Here is a 15,458-nt window from a genome sequence, read left to right on the forward strand (position 1 = left end):
CTGACCCAAACTGGCCAAAGAGGTACTCCATAGCGCATAGTGTCATGCTCAGCAATAAAAACTGGGGATAGAGGAAGAAAGAGGGGAGTGGGAGGATGTTGTCTTCCAAGGTGCCTGTTGCTTGGGGACTAGCTGGGCATGGGTCTGCTTGTGGGAGGTGGTGAGAGATTCTTTGCATCATCTCCCTTCCCAAGGACTGTCTTTATGTCAACCCACAAGTCTTCGCACTTTTGCTTTTGTTCTCTCCCCTGTCCTGTTGGTGAGGGGGTGGGAGTGAGCAAGCAGCTGTGTGGGTGCTTAGCTGCTGGCCAGGGTAAACCAACCACAGGAGTGCTAGAGCACAGGTTGGTATTGGCATTCAATAATATTCTTCAAAATTAAGACACTTCTTCAAAAGAATCTAGGAGGAAGCAGAAAGGACAGAAGTAGCGTTGGTGGAGATAATGTATAAAAAATGAGGATTTGAGTCACATTTATGTGCTTCTGTAGCCATTTTCTGTAAAATGGCTCCTTCCTGAATACGAGTCATTAAGTCAAACACTTTGGGTTTGTTCTGACCTTCCATTAAAGTTATATTTGCTCCTCCTAAGTAAAAACATAATTTCCTTTATTAATGCACCTACACCCCTCGTCAGTCTTACTAGAGGCAGCGTTACAACTTGCCCTCAGGATTTTGGTAGACCTGAGTTACACTTCATGACTTGTATTAATATTCATATACCTAGGCAGATGTGCAACTATCTTCAATTTATTTATTTATTTTTTTATTTCTCTACTGCTGTTTGTTTGGCCCCAAACAGTCAGCTCCAGTTACGTTTTCCTCAAGTTGTTTAAAAAGTGATGTATATTGATATATGCAAATGTACATCTCTTTCCAAGTTGCATCTGCTGTATATGTTTAAATCTGGTAAAACACCAGCTAGGGAGGGTAGAACAAAGCTGAAAAATGCTAGAAATGAAGAGGATCTTTGTACTGAATCACTCCTGGTCTAAGCCAAAACAGCCTCTTACCTTCCAGGAAACTGTTAAGATGATGTAGACTCCCTCTGGCTAGATTTTTAAACATCTTCCCAGTTCCATATTTTTTAGATACACATTTAACTCGTCTGCCCATAAAATGTGTCCACTGAATTGACTTTTCTGTGCAATTTCTCAACCTTCATTTCCCTTTCATAATGATGTGAATAACTGCATCCTGGGACTGTACCCACAGTATTTTTAAAAATTCCTTTTGTGTAATGTGGTACATCTGCATCTGCCCACCAAATTATCACTTTAAAAGTGGAATCCTTTAGAATCTTGAGAGAATTAGATTTTTTTTTAAAAAAAAAAAGCATTAGTTTCTTTCATAGTCCACACCTGAAAAGCTTTGTCGTAGTTCTGGCCCTACAGATACGTGTCTAGATGTAATCCTGCACTGATGTGTTAAAATTTGGTACGTGTGTTATATGGTATGAACTTACAATGAGGCTTAAAAGGGAGAATGCAGACAGCTTAGCCGTAACTACCTTTATCCCTCTGTCAGGTGCGGATCTATGTTATAGGAAGATCATGTGATGATACTTTACGTTACAGTAGGGCTATTTATAATAATTCTACTATAAAATGCAAATACTGGTACTGGGATATGTATGCAGGAGAAGGATTACCATAGAGTTAATTGTCAAGAAAATGATATTAAGTCAGTTCTGTAACGTTGTTACTACTTTTATCTTTTGGTTTTTTGTGTGTTTTGGGCAGATCTACGTAGTGAGAATTTTGAGAGAAGGACAAGTTGAGCCAACATTTGTCTTCCGAACATTTGATGAGTTCCAGGAGCTCCACAACAAACTTGGCATTCTCTTTCCTCTTTGGAAGTTACCAGGGTATGTTCCTAACTCACTATTCACTATTATAATGGAAGCAACAAAACTGCTCCCAGCAGGGTGGAGGAAGAAATAGCTTGAACTGGAGACAAAACTGCTGAGGGGCAAACTGGACCTCAAAGTTGGCAATTAAGGGAGAAAACTGTTGTCTCCAAGTTTTATGGAGGAGAGCCAGAGGAGCAACTCAGTGTCTTTTAGTGTATATGTGTGTCGTATCACTTAGAACAATTACCTATAAATGTTTCCTTGCCTTTCTATGATGTCATTACCTGTCAGTGCGCTGTGTTTCACTTGTGATTGACATTAAAAAAATGGATGTCAGCACTTCAGGATGGAAAAACAACAATGAAATCTGACTCTACATACGTCAGAGAAATTAACTTAAAACTGTTATCTTGTCCTTCCCATGTATACAGCTTTCCTAATAAGATGGTTCTGGGAAGAACCCATATAAAAGATGTAGCAGCTAAAAGAAAAGTGGAGCTCAACAGCTACATACAGAGTCTGATGAACAGCTCTCCAGAGGTGGCAGAAGTGAGTTCAAATAACTTAAGCATATCCAATGCAGGTTTTCAGATTTGGTGCCTGTTAATGCTCAAACTAATATGTAACATTTCTTCCAAATTTAGTGTGATCTTGTTTATACTTTTTTCCATCCATTACTTCGTGATGACAAAGTGGAAGGAATAGATGGAATAGCCAGACCTACAGGTAGGTAATGTTTTTGGGGGGTGTTTATAAATTGGATGACTATAGTATGACACCTTAACAATGTGGTTTATTTTTTTTAATCTTTTTTGATTAATCATAGTTTTCTCTCATTGAAAACTTTGCATCACTGTCTTAATGTGCCTTCATACACTTTCAAGGAAATAAAGACATATGAAAAATTCCAATGATATATGTGATCGCTTGGGCTTGCTTACGACTTGACTAAATTATTCTAGTCTTTACTTTTTCACTCTAAACCTCCAAGTTGGTTCTTAAAAGAGAACGCAAAAATCTTTAAACCCTGTGGCTTTGACCTTTTATTAGGGAACGAAAAATAAAATCAGAAACTGAACTTGGTCTAAGGCTTATATTTTTCCCCCCATATATAATCAGTCAGTGTCATACTGATGAAAATGTATAAAAATTGCAGAGGAAATAATTGTATATCTTTTTTCAGATGCAAGTCTATCAAGTCCTACCTCAGGCAAAGTGGGAGGAGAAGTGAAGCTGTCCATATCATATAGAAATAGCACTCTGTTTATCATGGTGATGCACATTAAGGACCTGGTGAGTAGAGATACTGAGCTGACTGCCAAAACCTGTTTCCATTTTGTTAATTACCTTCTTGACTTAGGTTGATGCAAGTGGGACTATCTCTCTTCCTTCCGGTTTTCCAGCCGCCAACTTAACTGCTGCTTTTGTCTAGCTCGGTTTGCAAAATCTAGGTATTTGAACATTCAAATGGGTGTGCACTAACTAGTGTTGTAACTTGTCTTGGTTTTGGGTTGTAGGTTACAGAAGATGGTGCAGATCCAAATCCTTACGTAAAAACATACTTACTTCCAGATACGCACAAAACATCCAAACGCAAAACCAAAATCTCCCGGAAGACAAGAAATCCAACTTTCAATGAAATGGCAAGTTAAAATTTATCTAGTAATTCCCTGTGGTTTACTATTGCCTCTTACTCTAAGCAGTAATTAAAATATTGTCTAAAAAAAACCTGTGAAGATATGTAATGGAAAAGGAACTTGTTTCAAAAACTTTGTGCCTTGTTTAAAAACACACACAAAACAAACAAACAAAAAAAATCAAAAAACCCAAAGGAACTGAGTAGGTAAACATACTGTTACAAGTAAGCAGAAATTTCTCAGACTGAGTGATGGTGAAAGGGAAAGGAATCTTAAAGCTAAAGATCCCCCTGGCCCAAGTTCACTGATTCATAATGTGGAGAAGAATGAGTTCAGAAGTCTTGACGTGTAAACAGTACTTCCATCTAAAAATACTGGTCCTTTTAAGACACTTAACATTAGGAGCACAAAATAAAATAACGACTGTACTTCAGCCCCATACTGAGTGTTGATAATGTGCAGTTAAGACAATCTTACTGGTGGCTTGGCAGTCAGAAGAAAGGGCAATCTGTTTAACTTCATTTGGATAACCAAAACATTCTTGACTTCTTACCTTCTAGCTTGTGTACAGTGGATATAGCATGGAGACTTTGAAACAGAGAGAACTTCAGTTAAGTGTGCTCAGTGCAGAATCGTTACGCGAGAACTTTTTCTTGGGTGGAATTACACTCTCGCTAAAGGACTTCAACTTGAGCAAGGAGACTGTTAACTGGTATCGACTAACTGCTGTACCGTATTTGTGAACTCGCTTCTGCACCTGAGTAAGACCAGAACAATTGTATTCACTTGTGCTTTGTGCATCTTCCTACTTGAAGATAACTTGTACATCTTAAAATAAGAGACTCCGCATTTCAACAGATATGTTGGACCAATGTTCATGTAGCCCAATTTGAAGGATTTCTATAAAACCTGGTTTTTGCTTATGCGATGTTATCAAAGCATTATTGTAAATGTTTGAGTTGTGGGTAAAGGAGGGGATTTTTAAACCATCCATGAAAGTGAGGTGAACAGTTTGACCATGCTGGTTGGTTTAACCATAACTTAATCATTAGGCCCGTGGATATAGCGTGGGTTTGCTTTTCATTTTTCTTGCCTTTGTTGTCGTCCATGGCATGATGCTGGAGAGCATCAAAGCAGTGACGACATGTTTTCAGGATTACATTCCTGCTACGAACTAGACATCACAGAAGCAGCAACGGGTAAACTTTTGGTGGCTTCACAAACACCTGTAGAAATGAAGGTTGAAGGGCTGGAAAAATTCCTTAGTGTTGCTTTTAATTCCGGATTCATGATTCTTTAAGACTTAGTGGAGTGAGTGCCAATAATGGAAGGTGTAAATAATGGTGCCTTATAATTCAAATGCTTCTCTTACCTCATTTCTGGTATTTAAATACATATACACATTAACTTTCAGCTCCTTAGAACGGGGGGGTGTTCTCATATTTGATACCTTGCAGGTCCTACTGGAAGTCTTTTCCTGAGATGTGTTATTTACAAATCCCATCACTTATTCCGATCTTCACAGTTAGTGCAACTTATATTTTTCTACCCCTGATCTTCAAAATTTGAATGAAGAGTGGCTGAATCTGGTGCTGTAGGAAATGTGCCCAGCTTCTCAGTGTTTCGAAATGTCTTAATTTCTAGAACTTTTAAATACTGCAGTGAATAAATGTGGAACAGATTCAGACACTAAATCCAAAGTGGCCATTGCACCTAAATTACGTACCTGTACCTCTAGGTTAAAGGATGGCCTCTAGTTGGAAACCACAACTGCTGGGTGAATTGCAGGCCAGAAATGAGTTTCATTAACTGAGCCTTGAGAGAGGAACTTGGTCACTTTTTTTTTTTTTAACAGATCACAGCAACACTGTTTCTCACTCCCACTAAGAAATTAATTCCACCAGAAATACTTAATTCCAAGGAACATTAGATTTGAACGATATTGTGACAGAGGAGTACAAATGTCACTTACTGTCTCCCGTTAATACCACTGGTTACCTAATTAGGTGTTTATGCACTACAGGTGTAGCCTTTTTATTCACCTTGGCGTTTAGGATGATCGTGTCCTCTCTAAACAAAGCTGTAGAATAAAGTTGCACGCTTTTCTTTTAGTACTAAATCTTGAAGCAAGACAGACTATCACCACTGACTGACTAGAGTGAAATTTTGAAGTAAAATATGCAACTACGAACAAAGACACAATACAGGGAAAGCCTTCTATCTACCCTATATACCTATTTCATAATCTGATTTTTCCTTCCCCTGCTACTGACCAATCTCCCTTCAATACAGAAGAGAGAAGTAAACTTGAATCTCCTGGTGCCTAAAATAAAATAGTCACGGTCCAATTTCGTAGCAATTAATACAATTAAAAAGCTAAGAATATCTTGAATGTTAGAAACTGGGTTGATACTAAGGGGCGCTAACAGATCCCAGTTTTATTAGGCATCTTCTGCATATTTTTCATATATATATAGCCTGTAAATAGTAAACTATATAACTAACTAGATATATTTCCTGCTCACTTGATGCTTTTGAGACTTACTCCATTCCATCATTAGAATCACAAGTCACTTAAACACAGGAAAGTAGACTACTGTTTTTGTGAAACGTTCCATTGTGAAATAAAACAAAAGCAATATGTACTGCCTTTTTTGCAGTTTGCTATTAAAGCACAGTGTCTTACAGCACAAAATACAAATAAACTAAAATCATTTAAAAAATGATTTGCAGTTTTAACAGTTGTCTGGACTCTGAAGAAAAAAAAAATGTATAGTACTGTATTGTTGTTAGCACTTGTCCCGACTTCTAATTTAATTTTCATAGCTCAGCTCATTTTGTGCCTTTCCCTTCCTTTTGAAAATAGTCACTGGCTGAAGCTTGTTATAGTCTTGGGTTTTATTTTGTCTGTGGGATCTGGCCTTGGCCTCTCCTCACGCGTAGAGGAACAGCCCTGAGCTTGCACCTCTTTGCACTATTCTCAATTAAGAAAGAAGTAATTGTTGCAATAAGACTTTAATGTACTGCGTACAAAAAAAAAAAAAAATATATATATATATGGATGTGAAAGAGGAAAACATTCAGTGGGGATGGAATTTACCAGTATGCTGAATAGTGTGAAACTGTAGTTTTAACAGCTTTTTATATCCTGTTTCATGGTAAGAAAATCTTTTATGCAACGTGTGACCTGCAGCCAGAAATACGGTTGTCTGTGCAGACCTTGACAGCTCGTGCGAAGACCTCTTCCCTTCTCCCTTAACCTGGGACTTTGCACTGAGACCTATTTCTGCCTTTCTACCACCTGCAGCTGCCTGTCTCTGGAAGCACGTGCGGTCTTTCCTAGAAGTTCTTTCCACTATTTTCACAGCGAGGGGGATGTAGAACCCCCCTCCCCTTCCCCCCCCCGCCCCCGGGCCGCGCCGCCGCCCCCCCGGACACTGTGACCCCGAGAGTGCTGTAGGGCGAGCAAAGCGTTCGCCTGCCTTTGCCTCGATCTCTGCAAGAACCAAACACTTTAACCAAGCGAGCTCGGTAATAAAGATGTACAGTTTCGCCCTCGGTCGGGCCCGTCCCGAACGGGTTAAATGTGACTCCGTAACTATCCTGTACGTACATTAAACACTATTCTGAGGGGAAAAAAAAAAAAAAAAAAAGCGTGCTGTTCTTCACTGCGCGGTGGGGGGGCGGGGGGTGGTTCGCCGCCCGCCGCCGGTAACGCCCCGCCTCACGGCTGCCTGCGCCTTCCGGTGGCGGCGTGCGCGCTGATTGGCTGGCTTGCGGGCGCGGGGCGGGGCTAGGGGCCGGGACGCCCTTTCCTGCGGAAGTGGGGAGGGAAGGGCCGCTGCCTCGCGCCGCTCCTTCTTCTCTGCCGCCGCCATCATGGGTCGCATGCACGCTCCCGGGTAAGCGGCCGGGGCTGGGGTATGGGGCCGGCGCGGGACTGTTGCGGGTGCTAAAAGGGCGCCGTGGGCGGACGCGAGAGCAAAAAGACTGCTGGGGGAGCAGCGCGGCGTGTGTGGGGAGCGGGGGGCGGGCTGGCGGCTGCGGAGGTCTGGTGGCAGGGTGGGAAAGAGCTCGGGCCGCTGCTGAGGCGCGGGTTCCGCGGCCCGCAGCGGGAGGTGCGTGCTCGTGGTGCCCGGGCTGCTGCCTCCGGTGCGGCCTTGCTGGGGGCGACGCTGTCGCTGCGCGAGGAGGAGAGGCGCAGGCCTCGGCCGCGCCGGCTGGGGCGGCCCTGCGGCAGGCGGCCTTGTGGTGGGGTTGGGGCGGCGATGTAGCTCCGTAACCGCGGCCCGCTCAGCCTGTGATCTGCTTCCTTCCTACAGAAAGGGCTTGTCCCAGTCAGCGTTGCCCTACAGACGCAGTGTGCCCACGGTGAGTGACTTCCCTGCCCCGCGCGCGCTTCGGCAGGCCCGGGCTCCTGCCTCACGGCGTTCCGTGCAGGGTCCGGTTCCCGTAGTGTCTAGGAAAAGCACCGAAACGAAGAGGGCTGTAGTGTTTTGTGCCATCGTTTTTAAATTATGACCTGGTAAAATACTACCTTAGCCTGTGATCTTTAAGATACTGAGAAAGCCAAGTATCCTTTTCTGGCCAGGTGATTTTTTTACATATTACGAACTTCTAGTAAAAAAAGGAAAAGGTAGAAAAAGTCTGTTTTCTTCTTTGTATCTCCCTGTATTTAAGCGCTACTTCAACTGGTCTTAGTCTCTGTGTTGATAGTTCTTAGAGATTAAATTAATCTCTCTGCACTCAAATTTGACCTTTGCCATTGTGCAATGAACTGACTGTTTTCCAAACTATTTGCAACAGTAACTTGCTGATCAGAGCACTAACTTCAGCAATTTTCCGTTTATTCAGGGTACTTCCACTTGAAAGGCTTACCAGTCAGCTAAATGAACACCTGCTTAATCCATCTTGCTTTGCAAGACTGTCTTGGTGGATCTGTTTGTCGGCAGAAAGATCAATTTGTGATGCGTATGGAAAAGTGCATAGTGAAAAAGTTAAATGGAAACAAATTAAAGCACAAGACTAAGTTTTAGAGTAAGATAATTTGAAGCTGCTTGAGGTACTGCTGATAGTTAAACAGTTTAATAATGATTAGGATGCTCAAATGCTATACTTGTTTTTAAAAACCTTGTGTTTTTTCCTTAGTTTTATTTGTATTCTGTTTTGAATTGTAATCTGTAGAGCAGTGCCAAATATATTTTTCACTGTGTTTTTCTATTTCGTAATGTTACAGCATTAAAAAGGAAGAAAAACCGATTAGTGCCTTTTGTAGCTTGTTGAAAAAGTGAGGATTACCTAGCTTCATGGTGTCCTCTTCCCCTTAATAATCACGGAAGCAATGGCTCTGTCAGCACAGTTTAACATGGAAGTAATAGAAAAGGCACAGTCCTATCTCAGTAGATCCATTTGTTTAATTTTTTTAATTAATTTGTGTACTTAAAGTCTGATTTTCACTAATCTTTGTAGATGCTTTACTAAGAGATGGCCAAATGATTCTTTCTGTCAAAGATGGCTAAATTTACCTTTCTGTGAAAGGCCCAATTAAAGAGTTCCTTCCCAATGGCAGTGATTATTTTTCCTCTAAGTTTGTATTCATGCTTCTGGCATGGCAGTTGAAGTAAAGTGATGATGAAGCAGCGGGTGAATGCTATATGGGTATTTTGAACAAACATAGGCTGTCTTCCTTCACCCCTGCCTTCCACTACCTTTATTTACTAGAACTAGAAGTTCATAATATGTAACAAAAGTTTCTGTGTTGTTAGAAGTGCAATTTCAGTTCTTGATTGTTTTTTCAAGCCTTACAAAGCATCTACTCCTGCCCTTTATAAAAAACATTCATAGAGCTAGGCTATGTCTCTGTATTAATTAGCGTTCATCAGTTGTTGTTTTGTTTGATTTTTTTTTTTTCTAATTTTTTTCAGTGGCTGAAACTTACTTCTGACGATGTAAAGGAACAGATCTACAAGCTGGCTAAAAAGGGCCTGACTCCCTCGCAAATCGGTACGGTTTACGAATTGCTTCTAACTGGAGACAAAACACGTTTTTCTGACTATAATAACGTAATTGTTCCTTCAACCTGTAGAAATAACATGCTAAGAAAATACAGGATTTCTGGTGTACCTGTATATTCACTGTGTGGATCCTGCTAAAAATGTAGTATGCCTCATTCTTGCAAAAAGCATATTTGGTGAAGTAGTTGAGTTCAATTTTTCTTTTTTTTTTTTTTTTCCCAAGCAGAAAATGTGAAGCATCTGTTTAATCTTAGATCCTGTCCTTAGGAACAGGCACTGATAGGTGTTACAGGGAAGTTTAGTCTGCCTAGTTTCTTGGAAAAAGACTAAGACATCTCATCCTGAACATGTTGGCAGCCTCATGTTCAGGAGCTTACTGAGCCAGACGCTGTAGCTGCATAATCGACTAGTTCTCGGTAGTTTGGACCACTCTAGACCTCTGCTTAAGTCTGTGGTCTTGAGCTATGCGGTGTAATTATGTGCTGTGTGAATGATTTTTTTAATTATTATTTTATGGTAATCCTGAGAATATTAATGATCCCTATGGTACAGTATGATTTTTTTTAGAGTAAACAAGGATCGAATACCTAACTTTAATGAGTCTTGTTGAAAATTTCCCAATAATATTGGAGCACTTGGTGTGTTACCTGCCTAAATGTGATGGATGGGTTAGTTGTCTGTTAAGTACTGCCTGATAAAGTGTTTCAACTTTGGTGAGTTGTATTTTGCTCACTCATTATCTGCCGTTTGCTCAGTTTCCACCAGAAAGGTTTTTAATTCAGAGAAGACCTTTTCTGGTTATCTTGTGAAACAAACCTTACAGTTTTAAGATCTGTTTGCGTAAGGTTTTTCTTTTCAGTGTGAGATGTAAATGTTTGTTTCAGGTGTGATCCTGAGGGATTCCCATGGTGTTGCCCAGGTTCGCTTTGTCACTGGCAACAAGATTTTGAGAATCCTTAAATCGAAGGGACTGGCCCCAGATCTTCCAGAGGATCTTTATCACTTGATCAAGAAAGCTGTTGCTGTTCGCAAACATCTTGAGAGAAACAGAAAGGTGAGTGATAATTTAAGTAGGTACTCTACATTTGGGTTTGGGGTTGTGTTTTGGTTTTGTTGGTTTTATTTTTTGTTTTGGTTTTGTGTTGTGGTTTTTTTTTTTTAATAATACAGTCATTTTTTATGACTTCTATTAGATCGAATTCTAAAACTATGCAGCTGATTCGGACGCTGTGTGTACATGGGGAGGACCCTGCCCACTGCCCTAGAAAATACTTGCCTCATTTGCTGTCACTGTCAGCTTGAACATTTTCTAATCTTTAAATGTAATGCGAAGTAGAGTATTCTGGGTTTTTGCTTGAAGATACTCATTTTATAGAGGAATTGGGTATTTTTCTATCTTGTAGTTGGGAAAAGAATAAGGAGCCAATCTTTTGACAAAACAAAGAGTCTTAGTGCACTTCCTGTTAGCCACCCCCTTTGAGTAAATGTAGGGTTTGAGGAGACATTTTGACAAAGGAGAATGGTCTTTATAATTGTCTGTGAAAAGGATCTTAAAAGCATTGCTTAAACCACGTTTCTAGTCCTCTTCTGATTTTGCTAGACTCATGAGACTTTGGCAAGGGGGATGCGGAGTTTGTGTCAGTAGCTGTGGATTTTTTTATTTTATTAAAGCTCATCTGAATTGTACGTCATCGAGAAATCAAAGTAGTGCTTGCTTGTGACGTGTCTTTCTTTTAAAGGATAAAGATGCCAAGTTCCGCCTGATTCTGATCGAAAGCAGAATCCATAGGTTGGCTCGCTACTACAAGACCAAGAGAGTGCTGCCGCCCAACTGGAAGTAGTAAGTCTTTTGTTACTGTTTTCACCGAGGTGCGTTGTAGGTTTTGTAAACAGTACGCTGAGGCTGTTATTCCAGGGGTGAAGAGTGCATTTTGATCGGGCGTACAGGTAAACCAGGCAGCAAAGAAAATAGCTGTTTTCATAAATATTAACTGATAAATTAATGGAACTTATTGCTGGGTAAAATGACTGTCTCAACACTTGGAAACCATCGTTGTCTCAACAAGTGAAGTCACTAGTAGGTAATTTCTGTAGTACTTTATACAAAATGCAGTCTCTGCTCTCACTCAGATGCTTTTATAGTTCATGTTACTTTAAAAATGTATCAAGAAGCGGCTTAGTAGCTGTGGCAAAAATGAAAGTCATTTGTAGTTTTCCTCTAGGAAAATTTAGCCAACATAGTAAAATTCCCACAGATGTCAGGGTGAGCTGCTCTTTTTCTGAAAAGACTCAAGTGTGACTAGCCAGGTTTTTGAATATATGAGTTTGTGCTGTTATCTTTGTATTTTAAAAGGAAGGGTGAAATCTTTCTTTGTGCCATAAGAAATTTTAGATAGATAGTGATTAAGCTCAGTTCTGGTAGTTAAAGCTTTGAACTGAAGCAGTATTTTTGGAAACTAGTTTGAAAAACTGCCTTTGCAATTAATATTTCTCTTTCTTCTCTCTTTTTAGTGAATCATCGACAGCTTCTGCCCTGGTCGCATAAGAGCTGGCTATGACTTACTGAAAGAATAAATTTTCATTAACTAAGTTTGTGTTGTCTCTAAATGGTTGGTGTCATACAAATGTTTGCCCAGTTCAGGAAGCTGCATGTAAATGGGCAGTTTTCAAGGTGGAGCAGATGTGTGGCCATGGTTTCCATGTTGCTGTCCTGCAGTATGAAACCTGGGTAGTGATTGTTGCTGTTTAGACCAGTTGTATGATTTGTGTCTGTGCTTAAACTGGACTTCTGATCTGATAGCCTCATGTTGACCTAGTCATTTACAGCAAATGTGTTTTATTCATGTGGGGCTGTGCCTCTGTGTGTCCTGCCTGGAGAACCGGGGAAGAAAACAATGACAGGAGGAAGAATTGGAAATGTAGAAAATGCAGAAAGGATTAGGCAGGAGGAGGGGGGGTGGAAACGGAAACAAAATCGGAGAGGTTGATTAATTCATTGCAGGTGATGCGGGTCTGTTCCTTGTGCGGAAAGCTTAAGCAGACCTCTACCAGTACCTGACAATAACTGTTGCTGTCATTTTTAAGTAATTTTAAGAAGAATATTTGAGATTTGGATAAATGCAGGCAATAGTTTAGCTCTCCTCAGATGGTTACATCTTTACTGAGGTAGTTTTCCCTAAACCCAAAGGGCAGAAACTATTGTGTAGTCACTTGAGGTTCTGTCTCCAGGTTCTAAATAGCTTTCACCTTAAGAGTCATCTTTCTGCTTGAGAAATGTGGAGAACAGGCTGGTAGCTTTTTCCTTTTAAGAAAAGCACTGCACTCCGTTGAACTCTGAAGAGTTAATGTCTGGTCCATCTTAAATTAGTAGCCTCCATATGCTGTCAAAATACTTGCTTTCATTTCCGAAAGCTTCTGGTGAGTACTTGCCAGGCTCTCACAATGATAATGAAGTGTTCTGGGATGTAGATGGAATAAACCACTTTCATGATTAAAAAAAGAAAAAGTTGCGAGTCTCTGGAGTTGGAGGTACTGTTGACTGAAAAGCACATGGACACTTTTACTAATTGTTGTGAAGTAGCAATATGTAAGTAACGGAAGCACCAGCAGATGGCACTTTGAAACGTTACTGTGAAAAGTTAAATATTGCAAATAGTGCCACCAATGTCAAGGCTGATGGTCCAAGCCAGTGAGCAGGTATTTAGAACTGCAGTACTGTACGCGTGGTGTCAACAGATGCAGTGGTTGTCAGTGCAGTCGTGTCGAAGCTTATGCAATTCTGGCATTTTTGTGCTGCTGAGGTGTTCCAGTCTGAGCAATCTGTTCTGTGTCTTTTCGGGCACTGGTTTGCTAGTGGGGCTGAAGGCAGACCGTGCTGCACTCCTGGCGTCTCGCCCATTCAGTGGTGCTGGAAGCTGCTGGCTTTTGCCAGAAGAGAAGGGAAGGGCAGGGGTTGTTGCAGTGGCGGGGTCTGTCTCAGAGGGGAGGGGGTGTGCCATGTAAATAACTGTCTTGTGCTGCGCTGTGAGGAATGAAATTAACCAGGGACGCATCTTCAGCTTGCAGTAAGGGCAGGTCCAGGTGTTGAAGGTACTTGCGAAGACAGAGAGAGGTGCACCATATTTACTGCCTGTAGAGTTTGGCAATCTCTTGTCGAAGAACAGTAATGGCGTTGTGATGGTACTGTTATGCACGTATATTTCTACTGCTTACATTGCTAAAGGTTCTGTGTTTCCTGTAAGTCATACAGGCTAGCTTAAGTAAGCTGCCATTCTCATCAAGATTGTCAGTCCCTTACCCCTTTGATTACCGGAAGTACACCATCGGTGGGACCTGTTTGCCCAACGGCATGTGACTGGTATGCCCCAGGGCAGTGGGTGCCTGGCCAGGTGTGGGAACAGTGGAACCAAGGCACTGGCAGGGCTAAATTCTCCTTGGGGAGTGGACCTCTGCAAAGCCTGACGTCAAGCAATGTCATGGAGGATGCGGACCTACAGAGTGTGTCTAAAGAGAGGAGTGTGGGACCAGGAGGATCATGGTCCCATGGAAGCATCAGGTAAGTTTGCCATTTGGGGCTGTGGTACAGGACTGTGCCAGGGTGAGAGTGAGACTCAGGCAGTCTCCTGAGTCTCCTGCCATGTTAGCAGAGCACCAAGACTGCCCTGGGCAGCTTGGGGCTGGTGATCCAGCTGCCCAGGTGCAGTACAGGTCACGGCTGCCCAGTAGAGTTAGTGGAGTCTTTCCTGCTGCTTTGGGTAAAGATACTATAACTTCCATTAGCTGGAGAGGTGTGATAATGGAAATAAATCCAGATCTGCAAACAGTTGTCCCAAATTAATTCTTTACATGAATAGCACTGCCCCATGTTTATCTCCAAGTGCCACCCTGGCTTCTCTCTCTCCAGCAGCCTGGGGTGTTCTGCAGGCTTTGGGCCACGCTGCCCTCTTGCTTTCTCCTGTTGCTGCATCTCGTCTCTTTATGGTTTCTTTTGCCTTGGCTTATCCTTCAGAAGCCATGTTCCTCTTTCTGCCTCGCTCTCAGCAACCTTTTCTGAATTTCCAGTGTTGCTTTTTTCCTCCTGAAGTGTTTTTTGCGATCTCAGCAGGCACGAATCAGATTATTTTCAATTTAATTTTATTTTTAATTTTATTTTCCCCCACTATCCCAGTGTGAGCTTTTTCATGCTTTGGTGCCAGGGCACATAGCAGAAAGGAGCACACAGCCTCCCCCGCTTCCAGCTCTCTTGGCCCCTCTAGCACAGCACAGCCTGCCCTTCCTTCTTCAGAGAGGTGCAGGCACAGGACCTCTGCCTGCATAGCTAGCCATGATACATGGGAGCCCCTTCGCTTGCCATGTGGCCACGCTATGCTTTGCTGCACCGTACCAGGCTCGTTCACATGGTGACTTTGGCTCACGAAAGCCTCCCCTTAGACTTCAGCCCTTGCCAGCACTGCAGCTCTTCCAGGGCCGTGGGGTGTATGGCAGCGGCTGCTTCCCTTTGGCTGCTGAAGAACCGTTTTTGAAGGCTGGCTGCTGAGGCACCCTTTCCTCTCGCAGAGCCTCCAGTAGCCAGGGTTGGCTGCCATTCCCTGGGAAGGTTTGTCCTAGAGTAAGCACAGCGCTGAGAATGGTGATTCTTGCGCTCGCTGCTGGGTCGCTGAGGATGGTGAGGAGGGAACTGTCTTATTTCATATCTGAAGCAACAAAATCTCCACTGGGCATGGCATAGGGAGATGGGACAAGGGCGTTCTTTGGGATATTTGTTGGGTTCTCCATGCATGATCCCAGGCCTTTCTACTCAGGCTTTTTTCTTGGGAGCATGAAGCTCTTCACTCTGTTGCCTTTCTTTGGCGTTGACCTGCACCTGCTTTTCTTTGTTCCAAGTTTTCATGCTCTAGGTGTTTGCACTGACACTTCTGGCTGTGTGTTTGACTTCCTATTAAGGAAATTCCCCCTTT

At 42.1% G+C, this 15,458-nt stretch overlaps 2 protein-coding genes across 5 annotated transcripts in view; both read left to right on the forward strand.

Annotated features, from left to right (window-relative positions):
- Positions 1-4,624, forward strand: part of PIK3C2A (phosphatidylinositol-4-phosphate 3-kinase catalytic subunit type 2 alpha) — a 42,378-nt gene extending 37,754 nt beyond the window's left edge. For all 4 annotated transcript variants that reach the window (XM_086612904.1, XM_086612903.1, XM_086612906.1 and 1 more), the window contains 6 exons: positions 1,741-1,865; positions 2,282-2,399; positions 2,495-2,576; positions 3,034-3,143; positions 3,368-3,493; positions 4,048-4,624. In XM_086612904.1, coding sequence (XP_086469030.1) covers positions 1,741-1,865; positions 2,282-2,399; positions 2,495-2,576; positions 3,034-3,143; positions 3,368-3,493; positions 4,048-4,230 — 744 coding nt within the window. In that variant the 3' untranslated portion in view covers positions 4,231-4,624. The remainder of the gene's footprint in view (positions 1-1,740; positions 1,866-2,281; positions 2,400-2,494; positions 2,577-3,033; positions 3,144-3,367; positions 3,494-4,047) is intronic.
- A 2,675-nt stretch (positions 4,625-7,299) lies between these two features.
- On the forward strand, positions 7,300-12,091 carry RPS13 (ribosomal protein S13). The gene is made up of 6 exons (XM_086612911.1): positions 7,300-7,389; positions 7,810-7,858; positions 9,412-9,490; positions 10,386-10,555; positions 11,241-11,341; positions 12,013-12,091. The coding sequence occupies exons 1-6, from the start codon at positions 7,367-7,369 to the stop codon at positions 12,044-12,046; spliced, it is 456 nt and encodes a 151-aa protein (XP_086469037.1). The 5' UTR covers positions 7,300-7,366; the 3' UTR covers positions 12,047-12,091.
- Positions 12,092-15,458: the final 3,367 nt, after the last annotated feature.

The sequence above is a fragment of the Tauraco erythrolophus genome, chromosome 6 (genome assembly GCF_009769465.1).
Source record: "Tauraco erythrolophus isolate bTauEry1 chromosome 6, bTauEry1.pri, whole genome shotgun sequence".
Taxonomy (NCBI): Eukaryota; Metazoa; Chordata; class Aves; order Musophagiformes; family Musophagidae; genus Tauraco; species Tauraco erythrolophus.